Source organism: Empidonax traillii, unplaced genomic scaffold (genome assembly GCF_003031625.1).
Source record: "Empidonax traillii isolate 1590-97213 ecotype Southwest subspecies unplaced genomic scaffold, ASM303162v1 scaffold395:size559319, whole genome shotgun sequence".
In the NCBI taxonomy this organism is placed as follows: domain Eukaryota; kingdom Metazoa; phylum Chordata; class Aves; order Passeriformes; family Tyrannidae; genus Empidonax; species Empidonax traillii.
Window position 1 is genome coordinate 432,180 of NW_020955588.1, and position 14,344 is coordinate 446,523.

At 40.3% G+C, this 14,344-nt stretch overlaps 1 protein-coding gene across 1 annotated transcript in view; it reads right to left on the bottom strand.

Moving 5' to 3' along the window:
- VAT1L (vesicle amine transport 1 like) overlaps positions 1-14,344 on the bottom strand; it is a 56,272-nt gene that overhangs the window by 3,868 nt on the left and 38,060 nt on the right. Inside the window, exon 8 of the mRNA XM_027893549.1 lies at positions 1,123-1,206. Coding sequence (XP_027749350.1) covers positions 1,123-1,206 — 84 coding nt within the window. The remainder of the gene's footprint in view (positions 1-1,122; positions 1,207-14,344) is intronic.

Genomic DNA, 14,344 nt, shown 5'->3' on the forward strand with positions numbered 1-14,344 from the left:
TGATTACTAGCCTATGCTGGAAATAAAAATCTCAAACACAACCTGATTCTAATGCTCTGAAGTTACCCATATTTTTGACTTAACACCCTTTCATAAAAGTGTTTCAAATTTATTATCACTGTCTAACCAGTGGCTGTTGTGAATATCAAGAGAACAGATGGAGTAAGTGTAATAACGTTGGGTTATGCATTCTTGTTTATGGTTTCAGGATGCAATTCAGCTAGAAAATAATGCCCAGTTTCCCCATGTGATGTCCCCAAAGCCTTCCTTTTCCTTGCAGCGATTTTGTGAGAGATTTGGGGGCAATTAGAGGCTGAGCTTGAGTAAGAGCTTAACTGCAATTCCATCTTATTTTCTGTTCTTTTGAAATGGGAGATATCTCAGGCCTGAAAGCAACTTCATACATCAGTATTGATTTAAAGTCAGTTTTTCATTACCTCCTTTACTGCTCTTTCCTACATCCTCAGTGAATGCTCAGGCATGAGCCTGGGTATCATTTACTGCTGCTCTCTGTGAGGTTTCAGTACCATGCTAAGTGCTCCAAATCCAGGGGACCAGGGCTCCATCCCTACTGCCTGCCTTCAGGACATTTCTAGAAGTATTTAGGTATTATGCTTCATATATTATAAAAAAACCCAGTAAACTAAATTCCTTCCAAAAGTATACTCTGGCTTTATTATGAGGATGAGAAAGCACTTTAATGTTTGCACACTGAAGTAATAAACTAGGGGTTTTTTTTCTGTCCAATCAACTTATTAATACAGGATTTTATATATATTTGTGTGTGTGAAGCATCTATTTTGGTTTTGTGAAATGTCCATTTTGTTTTCCATCACAAGGACAGAAAGACGTGGCAGTTTTACCCTGATTCAAGACTTGCAGGCACATTTTTGGAGAAGCAGGCAGTCATTCAGTATAGAAAAGTAACTGCTGGGTCTTCAGGAATTACATCTCACTTTGGGTTAAATGCAGAAATTATGATTACTGGTGGTATTTAGGTGCTATGGATTTAGAAGAAATCAGTATAAAAAAACCAACTGTATGGGACATGTCTCCAAAAGTCACTGCCAGGCTTTAATGTGTGTGTGGCTGTACAGCATGTCTGTAGTGCTCTGCACTCACCAGGGGAGTGGGTGCTTTCTCCACATCCAGAATGAGTTTTCCTATATTTCCTCGGTCATGGATTCTCTGCATGGCCTCCTTCACCTGAAAGAGAGATCACCCGTTGATAATTGCCAGCCACACGCAAGGAGAAGCCTGAATTCCTCCCTTCCAAAACCAGCAATACACTGAAGGCATACCCTGTGCAAGGTCACTCAAACAGCTGCTTGAGAAAAGACAAATAATCATTTCTTAGTGAACTTGTAAGGCCTGGTTTTTGCACCGTGTTTGCCAATATGGGATGTGAGTCCTGATGACAGTTTCTGAATAACTCAACACATCCATGATGTTAATGCAGTACCAAAGTGATGGAGAGATGAGGTGCAGAGAGAACTGCAGGGAGGGGATCCTTACAGGGGGTTCATTACATTCTATCTTTGCAGAATATTTATCAAGAAGCCCCCCTTTCACTGAATGCATGAAATGTTTTTCTAATTGACCTATGATATTTTTCAATTTATTTCCTTTGGGTTCCCACAGATGGAATGCTGTGTCCAGGCAATGGTTGGGATTAACACAATACTGTGGAGTCTTGCTGCATAAGCAAACATTTATTTACTTCCTTTTCTTATTTTTTTGTAAGTTTTTTAAAAAAAAAAGTTAAATAAGTGCTGTCCTACTGATACCACTAAGACCATCTGTTTAACAGCTGGCTGCAATTAGTGCATGTGAGAAAGGAACAAAAGCCTCTTCTTATGAGTGCACTGGAGAGATACTTATTTTGATGTATGAAGTTTCAGAACTCAGGAGAGCTCAGTGTTGATGAACTGAAATTGTGTGTGTGTTCAGTGTGCAGCACACAAATCACTGCTAAATCACTGGCACAGGTTGCTCAGAGAGGATGTGAACTCCCATCCCTGGAAGTGTTTAGGGCAAGGTTGGACAGGGCTTGGAGCAAGCTGGTCTAGTGGAAGGTCTGCCCATGGCAGGGGGGTGGAATGAGATGAGCTTTAAGGTCTCTTCCATTCTATGATTCTATAAAGCACTGAAAACTGGAAAATGTCAAGAGTTTCCTCACTTTCATGGTGGGAAACTTCAGGAACTGAAAATATACACATAAAGGCTGTTCCATACCCTCATCACACTACTTTTAGCCAGCATTAACAGGGTTTGTTGAGACAAAAATGAGTCTTATGTTACTAGGATTTACCATCTGTGACATAGTTCTTTGAACATTTTAAGAATAACAATATGTAAGTTTGAAAGAAAATGATGAGTTGGGAACTGGTGGGTCCCACAGTACATTTAGAAGCCTGAGTTGGTGTCCAGGTCCCTAAAATACTACCTGAATGTCTAATACAGCAGAATACATGAGATTTTTAAAGATACCAAGAAAATACAGGTTTTAACTTCAAATTAAATGTAATGGATGCTGGGCACAAAATGTCTTTCCCATCTGTCTGCCTCACTTGGAAAGCTGACTGCAGTGAACTCAGCATTACCACTTGAATTTTGCAGAGATGTTCCCTCAACTGTTAAACACCAGACTTGAGAAAAATTCTACTAGAACAAAAGAAAAATTGCACTGCAAACACAATGGCTTTCTAACTTAAGGTGTTCTTGTAAATTAACCTGAGAAAACACTGTCTTATCAAATCCACTGGATAGAAGGCTGACCTCTAAATCTAGTCCATAAAATCACAGTACCTTTTATGAAGATACCTTAGAGCATAAACACCCCCTAACTGTCCTGTCAGACTAGTTCTGCACCGTGGACAATATTCCTTTCAGAATATCCAACAAAGACTCTGAAGAAGCAGCAGCTCTATAATTTTTTATGACTGTTGTTAACCAAATCAAGCTTTTAGGAGGTTACAGCACAGCATAAATAACAGAATTGGAGAAATCAGCAAACACACTTGCCTGTCCATTGGAATTTATAACCAGAACATTATGTGGAAAGCAGGGTATGCAACATTTATTTTAATTTGTTCCATATCATATTCAGCAAGGCAAATTTGAGAAAATGTGCTTTTCCTGCAATTTTCACATATCAAATTTAAGCCCCTGGAGAAAGGTTCAGGAGTTGTTTCCAGGACACTTGTAAGTATCTTGCAAATGCAAACAGCAGGCAGAAGCAAAGGGAACAATAAAACTTGAAACAATAATAGTGGCTATGGAATCCAGATGGAACTATTAAAATATATAAAAAAATCGAAAAAAATTGAAGAGCTGATACAACATCTGTGAATTTTAGTGCTATTACCTACTGTAATGCAACTTACCCACCCAGTAAGTCAAATTCTGTACTAGTGCAGTGCCATTCAGCACTCCATGTCTGGGTTAAGAGACCATGAGCTATTTTATAAATGAGTAGTTTTTATGTTTATGGTTGCTAACAGCCCACTTATTCAACCAAGACTGCAACTACTTGTTTCCCAAGGTGCCTGAATATTAAAATTATTCTCTCTAACCCTCTAGAAGACAGAGTGGCTTAAAAACCTTCTTTGTTACGCAAGTATGGCTAAGGCTTAAGTTGTTCTTTGCAGACTATAGAAGAGAATTTACTTTTCCCTGTGTCTTTTGTGGAGAGTGGAGCTTCTGTAAGTTTGTGCCCCAGTGTTTGCACGTTCCCAATGAAGACAGTGCATCACTCTGCACTTAAACCAGACCTAGGCTTAACTTAGGTAGTACAGAGAGCCCTGTGGGAATCCTAGAAATTACTGGAGGTTCCCTGAAGTGGTTGAAGTTTGATTCAAAATAAATATGCCTTCTAGCAGCAAGGATCACAAGGGTTTCCCCTCTTCTTACAGCGCCGTGTCCCCAAATCCCTTTGCACCAATTATTCCATGTTGGTTGCTATTTGCATCTGTCAGTTCAGGGCCAAGTAAATGGATTCTATTTTTCTTTATATGGATGAGTTAATTGAAATTCTTCTTGGGCAGTATCATGAGGGCTCTTGGATTGGAAATAGTGGAAAGGAGTGTTTATTGATCCAAAGAATTTCCATTGGAATAAAGGACAGAAACTCTGCTGCCTGTGTTTGCTTTCATTATGGCCCAGCCCTTAAAGGGTCTGTGTCTGAACTAATGCCAAGCTACAGATTTTAGCCTTGAGAGCCCCCAGTATATATCACAGAGCTCTGCAGTGGGATCAGAACTATTCTTATATGAGTGGACCACTGGTTCTCGTAGCAATGATGCACTGGATTGATAAAGTATCTGTATTTCCATTTTTCATTGGCTAATGATTTGTGAAGTTTTTATTTCACTAAAAGCAAAAGTGAATACTCCATAACAACACCCATAAATTATTCTCCTCTGCTCAACACAGCACCAGAGTATGCACTGGGAATATGGTGTCATTTTATTGTAGCCATTCTGTCTTGAGTGAGCTGATAGCAATTTTAGTTTAAAATAAAGCACAAGCTTGCATTAAAAAAAAGGGAGAACAATAATTATTTTGGTTTCTTACTACTATTTCTACAGTGGTAAAGTTCTAACAGTAGCAGATTACTATAAGTGAAGCACTAATACTACATGTTAGATGTCAGCTTTTAAGAATCACATTATATCCACAAATTACTTAGAGAAGTTTAATGAAGTGCTCTGTCAGCACTCCTGACTAATTTGCAATACTTTTCTCTTTGAGAAATATATGTAAAAAAGTACAAAATTAAGTATGTTATTATCTGTAGCCATTCAGACACACACACAAAAAAAAGGATCTTCATACTGAAAATTAAAACTGCAGGCACTACACATTTTTTACTCCAACAGTATCTTCAATTCTAAAACAATGAAAACCAAGTGTACTCCAAACAGAACAACTAACATAACATGCTATCAGAGGCTGACATGGTATTTGGATATTTGCAGCTAGCTTCTGACTACACTGGTTTTGATCTCAGGGTGTAAAAACAGTCCATTTTAAATTGACAAAAAGATATTTTTCCTCCGAAATGCACCTTGTACACCTGCCTTTGCTTCCTTTTCCCCTTTGTTCTCCTTGGATTTTTCTTGTTTGTTTTTAGCACCATGTTTTCCCCAGGTGGAATCAGGAAGTGGGACAGCTTTCTTGTCTGGCTTTTCAAGTAATTCCTTTCAGGTCTCCACCTCTGCTGTCCTGCTTCCTTTTCCTTTGGAAAGTTCCTGAATAGAGATGGTTTCCTGGGTGTAAGTCTGACCCTCTATAAATAACATAGGCCTGAAACAAACAATTATGCTCCAACTTGGTATTGCTATAGTCAAGCCTCCCCTTATTTACCCATTTTACTTCAAACTAATTTGTTGGCTGTTTGCATTTGAAAGTAAGAGCCAACAATAATCTCTACTGAGATATTCATAAATGCTTGCTGACATTCAGTTGGCTCTGGAACTTCATTCTGCTGTTAGAATATAGCAAGAGCAGTCTACTGCCTTATAAATACAGGAAAATATAAATGGAAAATGTATTACTAATTATCTGTTGCACCATTTCACAGTGTGAAAGAGAAATGCAGCCTGCCTAAGAAATGGATGCTATTTTCAAGCCTTTGGATATTATTTTAAACATAATGATCCATTTCTGTATTTGGCTCTTACAAGGAACCAATCTCAGGAGTAAAATAAAAGAGACTGGGGAGCTGGAACACAAAACCACTTGCTTTGCCAGTATAAGACACTGGGGGCTTTAGGCCCACGTCAGTAATATGGATGTTTAATAGAAAGAAACAATGCAGGCAACATGCCATGGAAAAGCTTCCTAGTGGAAATGTCAAAACAATGCTTTTATCATCCTACATGAAGCTGTTTAGCTCAGTAATATGATTAATTGCATCAATTTTTTAAAAATAAAGTTAAACATTTACTGCAGGAAGAAAACAAATTGAAAGACACTTGCAATAGAACAGTGGATATTCTTTAACTGCATGAGGTTAAATGCATTCTGTTGCACAAACTGCCATCTACAGATTGCAGTTTCATTTTTGAAGACAAGTTCTTTACCCCCTCACTCTCAGCAGGTTTGTTGGATGGTGACAAGGACTGTGTTCTTTCTTTTCTCGGGCCCCTCTGATGACAGTGGGGTATATGAAAGGATTTCTGCTCACAATAAAGGAATCCTTCATTCCCCTTTTTGATAAATCAGGCCATAGTACAAAAGGCTAAAGAATCTTATGCCAAGGTTACAAATTTAATCCAAGCCAGAAGTGAAATTAGTTCAATTATCTCAGTGTAATGTGTCAAACTGCCCACTCGTTCTACATGGTGTCATCATGTGCTGTCAGAAAGGTGATCAGCACCCAAAGGAAGGGAACATCCCTCACCTCCAGATGGGCACAGTGAAGCAGAGCATCAAATAGGTTGTGGTCTACAATGTAGTTTTCCCTCTAATTAGTTCCACAGCTTTAGATTCAAGATTACTGCTTATTTTTACACATCATCTCAAAGAATCAACTTTTTTGTCCTCTGTTTATACACTGAAAATGTCCAAGCCTTCCAGCATGCCAAGACTGTTCCCTTCTAGCCGTGAAATAATCCCCTCATCCACTGTAACCTGTGCTGCACACATCACCCCAAAGCCTCATTTTCCAGCTGCATCCCTCCCCTCTTTAATCCTTCAATTTATTCTTCAAGCTAAAAGCAAAGGCATAAGTAGCAACATTTACTCTCTGCATCTGGCCATCAACCCGAGTCTCTTCTGCCCTCATCACCTCCTATGAGAGCACTTCTGTCCAGTATTATTTTAAGGACCCACATAATTTTTTGTGCTGGTTTTATGGTTGTTTATGGTTTTTTGTTTGTTTTGGTTTTTTTGTTTGTTTGTGGTGTTGTTTTTTTCCCCACAGAATAAAATGTCCAACAAAGACATCTCCAAAGGTTCAGTGATTCTTTACAGCAATTCCCCAAATGGCAATGTCCTTGCACACCTCAAACCCTGCACTTACTGGCTTGTACCAGGTGATGCTCTTGGACAGTTTCTGAAGCCTGGACTGTGTCTCCTTAGGGGGGTGCATGTCATGTCTACAGAACCCCCACCTGATCCTAGCCCAGCCTGCTCATCACAGCTGGAGCACCCAGAAATAGTAACAGCACCTTTTAACCATCTGTTGTTGCCCAGCCCGTTTCATAAATAAGTAAAAGAAGCGGAACAAAGCATTTTGCAACAGGAAAATAGTTTTATCTTGTCTGGTTTCTGTTCTCCAAATAACATGAAGAGAAAGGAGGGAGCACCCTTTAGGCTGCTTAACCACCAGAAACAGAATCATGTCTCTTCCCAAAAGGTTGGTTTGTTTGTACTCTGTGTATTGTCAACAAAAGTTCAGGAGATGAAGTAGCATAATGCAGAGGTCAGACACAAGAAACGCAGAAAGTAGGAAAGGGTTTGCTAATAGGGTTAAATAATAGTCTAAATATATGGGCATGTGCTAGAAATTAAAATTCAAAGCCTGGGTTCAGAAATAGGTTAGAAAAGACAAAGAACTATGAAATTATCTCATGGGAACTTTCTAACACTCAGCCTGGTAGTTGTTTTGGTATCATGCAAAACAGATTCAAAATCTACTTCATAGTCCCACTGTTCAGTAAATGCTGGAAACGAAAGCAGAGCATGACAGTTACTTTTTGAGGAGAATTTGGAATATTCTGTGTACACAAACACATTTTGGTGCCTGTTCCACTCATGTAACCTCCCTGACATCACTGGGTTGTGCGTGAGCAGGTACTGGGAGGGGATAAAAGCCTCAGCCGATAAGGGAACACCAGTAGTGTTCAATAGCCTTCAGTCACTCAAAACTATGTTCTGTAAAATGTGTATTATCCTTCAAACATGGTTTTCACACAGGTCAGCATTTTCTGATCACTCCTCCCATCAGCTCCCATCCAGGCTGAGCATGAACTTTCCATCAGGAGAACTCAGTATTTTCCTTACGGAAGCCAAGAGAGCTTCCTCCTGTCACCCTTGCCCTGGTCCTCTGACTACAGCTAAAACAATCAGGAAAACTTCAGCTTCTGCCTGACTTCCGTGCAGGCTCTGTCTGACAGAGCAGAGCTGTCTGCAAGAGCACCCCTCACCAACAATGAATCCCTCTCTGAGCAGCCTGCAACTGCATCATGCCTGCAAAATCACATGGACAGGATCTCCATGGTGACAGTGTCATGCCGTGTGCAAACATCAGCTGGCGAGTCAAGGTTACTTTGGCAACCCAAGTGCCACAGGTAATGATCCAAATCCCCTTCAGATTTATGGAAGAATAATCTGAATTAAAAACATGCCCATTTTTCATTCTAGGAATGGTTCTGTTCTGTAGCTGTTCATGGCAGACACTATTTCAACGAGCCCAGATGTATCTCCATTAGAATTACAAACACTAATACCAGGAATAATTATTTAAGCATCATTTCTATGCAGTAATGGAGAAAAAAGATGCATACTGCAGTCCATCCTAGCTGAGATACCACATAAACAAAGCTTCAATACTATGACTTTCATTAGTGCTATACAGTAAAATAATTTTTGCTATCAGGCTCACTGCTGTGGTCCATTAGAAAGCTGTGCTGTCATTAATATGGATTGTGAGCTGCATTCTAATTGCAGATGCTCTTGTCAGACCAGGAGAAGGGTTTTTCTTTCACGTCCCTGGGATATATGGCTTTTAAACCTAACACTGCACTCCATACAAAGAAAAATCACATAGTCTGCCCTCTGGATTGTGTCTGTTTAGATTGGGTCTGTGGAAGGCAAGAAACTCAAGGATAACAGCTGCTCAGGTTGCTGGCAGCTCTGGGGGAAGTGACCTGGTACACTATTCCCTGCAGACTCTGCCAGGGTGCTGGGGAGCACAGAGCAGAGGTAAATCTCCCTTTTCAGCCACATGTACCACAGTCCTGTTAAGGTGGCTTGGGCTAAGAGAAGGGACAGGCCACAGGCTCCCTGGACTTTCCAGGACACACACATGGCCAGCAGCCACTGGTCCCTTTGCACCAATGACTGTGTACTTCTACTCCCAAAAGTGACATCTGTCAAAATGCAGTCCCCTTGTTTTGCTGGCATATTTCCTCCTTGGCAATCTTGAAACGTCTCTCTCATGTTTATGCAATATGAAGTTGTGGGTTCATTGGGAAACATACTGACTTTTTTTTAAGCTTTTTTAATTTTTTTTTTAAAGTGCATTTGCAATATTTCCCTCTCTCAGGCTGCCTTCTGTACAAGCTTTTGTAGAAAAACTGTTTGCCTGTGTGATTACTGACAATTATCCTACCAGACACAGTTATTTGGACAAAATCATCATTTGCTGGTAGGGATTATTTCCCTTGGGAGCAACGGAATAACCTGTATCCAGCACAACACGCTTCCATGGGAATGATCCTTTGCACTGTGTAGCAGAATAGCTGGCAGAAAAGTGCTTCTAATATTTAATGGACTCATCTGCTGCGACAAAATCCTCCAATTACCTGTTTGTGTGGGAGCTGGGGATATGGGAGGCGGGCAAATCCACATCTGCAACCAGCCTCAACACTCCTCTCCTACCTACACCATTAATTCTGAAGAGGCCTCCCAAACTCTGCTCTCCTGGAGGCTGAGGGTATGCAGCAGCTTGCAAGACAGATGGAAAAGCAGCATAATATTTACAGGATTTTGAATAGGCTCTATTCCTGCCTGTCGTGAATGCAGCCAGCTCTTAAGATGCAGAAATCGAGCACTGAGCATATGCAAGAAGACACATCAAACTCAGGGTATCTGGGGCCAAATTTTCATAAGTGCCTACAGGGGGAAAAAATGCATGGGGAAAACATGGATACAATCAAAATGTAAAAATTTGGTATCACTAGCAATGTTTTTGAGCTGGTTAGAGTATTTTTCCTAAGAGGGGTAGGAAAATAACTTGGATCATGAAGTCTGTCTCCTTGCTGTGAAGCAAACACATCATGTCATGTCATATCATGTCATCCTGCCAGTGCCCATCTGAAAGCCAGAATGACTTTATCCAACTCAACTGTTTGTGCCCCGTCACGCTGAACTTTTGCCCCAGTGGTTTTTCCTGCCCATGTTGAAACAGAAAGTACTTTTTAAATCCCTCTCATCCCTGTGTTGCTGTTCACGGCTGCAAACAGCAGCTCTGGCCTCTATTCCCTTCTGCTGCCTGCCAGTGCGGACAGACCTTTTCTCTGGAATACCTTTTAGCCTCTCTGTATGTTGCTATGGCAGCAAGACTAAAACCAGACCCAAGATGAGAAAAATGTCAAAGGAATAAAAACTGACGCTACAGGCAAACTCTGAGTCCTCCCTTGGCTGCTGGAGATACCTATTAAGTGATACATCTTCTAGATGGGGAGCTACAGCTGCAGAACTGTGCTGTTTTCACTCTTCCCTTATTCCTATAAGCTCCTGCTGACGTCAATGGGTATTTGTTTTGTCTCGGTAAAACTCTAAGAAAAAGAGATTTACAGCCTTGTAATTACAGAATAACTGAGCCAAATCTCACCAGCCTTTACTTACAGAGTCAACAGGGATAAAGCAGGAAAACAGGCAGAATCAACATCAAATTAAATATTTAGAAGAACTAAACAGCAGTGCCTAAACTATCAGTTTGGTGGGAGCTTTTCTACACGATAAGGGAAAAAAGAACTTGAAATTTGATCCATCAACACAGAGAATTCCATCAAGTTAAGACAGCTGAGGGGTATTCAGCACTTTGACAGTTAAAGACTAAAGTTTTGGTTGCAGAGAAGTGCCATAGAATGGACATCTCTGTAAGATTATCTGCATTATCTCAGAACCTACACAGAGTGACAACAGACACTAGTTTTGATTTGAATTGGCACAGCTTTTCTCTGTATCACTTATTATAAGATAATCTTGAGGAAAAAAATTTTTTTTTTCCCCCTCCATTAATATGGAAAATAATTATCTTACTAATTTCAAAGTCAAGAGTTGCTTCTGAGGAGTAGAGATTGGTGACGAAATCCCTGGAACACAACTGAGTAGAAAAGACACATCTTGTGAATCAGGATGAGGCTTTAAGCATCCTGTGCTGGAATTTCTTTTAGAGTAGCAAAAAAGCCAGAACTCCTAATCTGTGCCTGTGAGCCACTGACTCCCTGCTGCTGGTTGAGCCTTTGGGATTGATGGCAGCAATTACAATAGCATGTTCCCAATTTCCACTAGGAAGATGGCTTTAAGCACATCAAAGCCATGAGCAGAGGAGTTCATAACTGGTCACCTTCATGCTGCCTTTCTCCATTCTCAGCATCAGTGCATCTTACAGTAAGTTGAAGCAAACTGTGCACACAGGGATGCCCCAGACACCCCTGAAGCTTGGGGTATTGAGGAGTGTTAGTGGTTCAGATTCCACTCTGGTGAGGCTGGTTTGGTCTGCAGCAGCAGCTCCTACACTGGGGAAAATTCCTTTACCTGCGAAAGACTTCTGGGAATGGCAGGCAAAAGAAACAGGTCCTCTGTGTTTGGCTAGGATGCATCAGCCTCCTGCCTAAATTGAATTCGTATATAATGTTCAGTTTGCTGTATTCCTGTATTCCATCATATTCTATTTCAACAAATTACAGCATGAAATGTTATTACATTCATCACTACGCAATTAAAAAAAAAAAAAAGACATCTTACATTGTTATTGACTATCAAGCTCTATGACATGGGTTTTTAAACTCTTCCCTCAGCAATGCTGCCCTGTGATGTCTTTGAAAAACGTTCTGAGAAAAACTGACTAACCCACAAGAACATCTCATTTGTTCTCTTTCATGTCATCCTTACAAGTGTCATTAAACTCTCCCTCTCCTCCACCCCCTGAACTTGCGGGTTCAGTTCTAAGCACTTTGTTTTGTGCAGTGCTGTACTGTTGGCTTTCAAATCATAAGGCCTAGACTATCAAAGGGGAATGTTGCTGCCTTGCAGCAGCAATCCTGTCCTGTTACTTCCCTGTGGGAATCTGGCAGAGATCCCTCTTCACACCCAAGCGAAAGATCAGTCAGCCTCTCTGGAACACCATCACTCCACAGCCATATGAGAACTCCAAGTCTGAAGTTCTCCCAGAACCACAGCTTTTCACAGGGACCATCTACACACTTGCAGGACACTGCTTTAAGACAGAGGAATTTTTGATTTGACACCATATTCCCAGTTGCCTCTCAGCTCCAAGTCAATCCACGTCTTCTCTCTGCCTCTGGGCAAACGGGCCCAAACATTGTCACTTGGGGGTGGGGGGATCCCAACAAAGCAGCTTGCAAAGTGTAAGGGGATTCTTGAACACGCATTTATCAAGAATAAATGACAATTCTACCATGTTTTGGACACATATGCAGTTACACCAGAACATACAAGACCAGGCTCTCTTCTTCAGGGCTTCTACTTGATCTGAGCAACGCGTGGGACAATGGGGCCCTAACCACCGAGATTCCAGGCACAGCACACTTGGCATTAATTAATTAGACCTTCACAGTGACAGCACCTGTGGATATTATTTGTGGGTTTAACACTGCTTCACTGTATGGCTGAGTGCAAACATCTGAATTCCACGCCCTGGTTTCTTCATAACATCACACCATACTTACACAGTCCACAGGAATGGTGCTGTGTGCCAGCACATCCATCAGGTGGCCCTTCCCACCACACCACAGCTTCAGTGTACAGGCTACTACAATTTTTAGTGTTCAGGGTCAAACAACGTATGAACATTTTGCCAGAAAGCTCAAAGTGCCCGTTCTAGGTGCTGTTTCTTTTATAGTCTCCAACCAGCAGCCCTTGCCATCTCAGAAGCTGGAGAGTTGTGGAGATGAGACCCTGTTCTGACCTCATGTGATGCAGATCTACAGACCCCACTGGGTTTGTATCTGTGTGCATAAGTAATTTGTACCATCACTTTTTTGCTGCTACAGTGGGGGAAAAAAAAAAAAAAAAGCTATTCAGTTTTAGTTGTATGTGCACACCAAAAGCCCTTCCAAGCACCTTAAGGATATGACAAAACCAAAACCCCATGTGCAGTTATTTTCTTGGTCTTTCCCAAGCTTTCTTCAACATTTCTTTACTCAAATTTCTGTTTACTGACAACAAAAGAGTTTATTTTATATAAAGGAGATTTTTTTTGTGTGTGTGTATACCTCTCTAGGGAGGATTTGCTTTGTTTCAGGAAGCTGCAAAACTATAGAAAACTTTCCAAAATTAAGGTCCTTTTTTTATGTTTATGAAGAAGAAATTCTGCTTTATTACAGAACCACTATTCCAAACCATGGGAACTAAACTTAGTGATTAAAAAATACAACAAATATTCAGTCTCCCAGATGGTAAAGAGGTAATCAGTAAAAAGCCTTGACACTCTAATTTCCAAAGTCTGAGAAGCTTAATATACAAATCCACCCACTAGGACCAGATTACCAGAACACGTTAATATTCTGTCTTCAAAAAATTCCTCCATGTCCTTTTGTAATAATGGTATATCTTCAATAAAATCTATCCTCATTGAGGAAACTAATTATGTAAATTTCTGAAATTCATCAAGGTAAATACCAAAGGTCTCTAAAGGTAGCAATGACAAAATACTTTCATTTCTTGTGTAATTTTTTTTGTTTTGCTTCAGAAACTAGCGCCATGAGGATTGCAAATCTAATTATTCGTAAGTCATCATAGTATTTTTTGATTATGCAAAAAGCTAAGTCAGATCTTACCTTTGGGTGCCACTCTGAAACTTCATTAAAATTATATTTAAAGAAAAGCAAAACCCACTGTCATATTAAACTGTAATACAGTTGTAATATTAGAATGTATGATTCATGCTTAGCATCAGTTTGAGCTACATCACTTTACAGCAAGATTGAAATCATTCATCTAGGCAAGAGGAAAGGTATTTGAATTTATCTTGTTCGCCAGCTGACAGTTTGACAATATATATTGCAGCCCTATTTGCTTTATTACTTAATATTTCTCCTGGCACTGTTAAAAAATGTCTCATTCTAAGCCTATATTAAAGATCTTAACTTCAGGTTAGCATTGTACCAGTGTGATTGCTATAAAATTGATTTAGTTTACAGCAAGTTTAATGCTCATGTGTGAGCACTCATTCAGCTCAGCATTACATTTTATCGACCCAAATCAAACCGCCATGTAATTGGTACCAGAGAGCCAAAGCACAACTGTCCGTGTGATAAAATATCCCTGATGAAGCCAAGGCAGTTTCTAATCTAATTCAATTAAACTTGCATGTGTAGAGACACCCGACATACCCCATCCCCCAGCATGTACACTGGCTACAGAA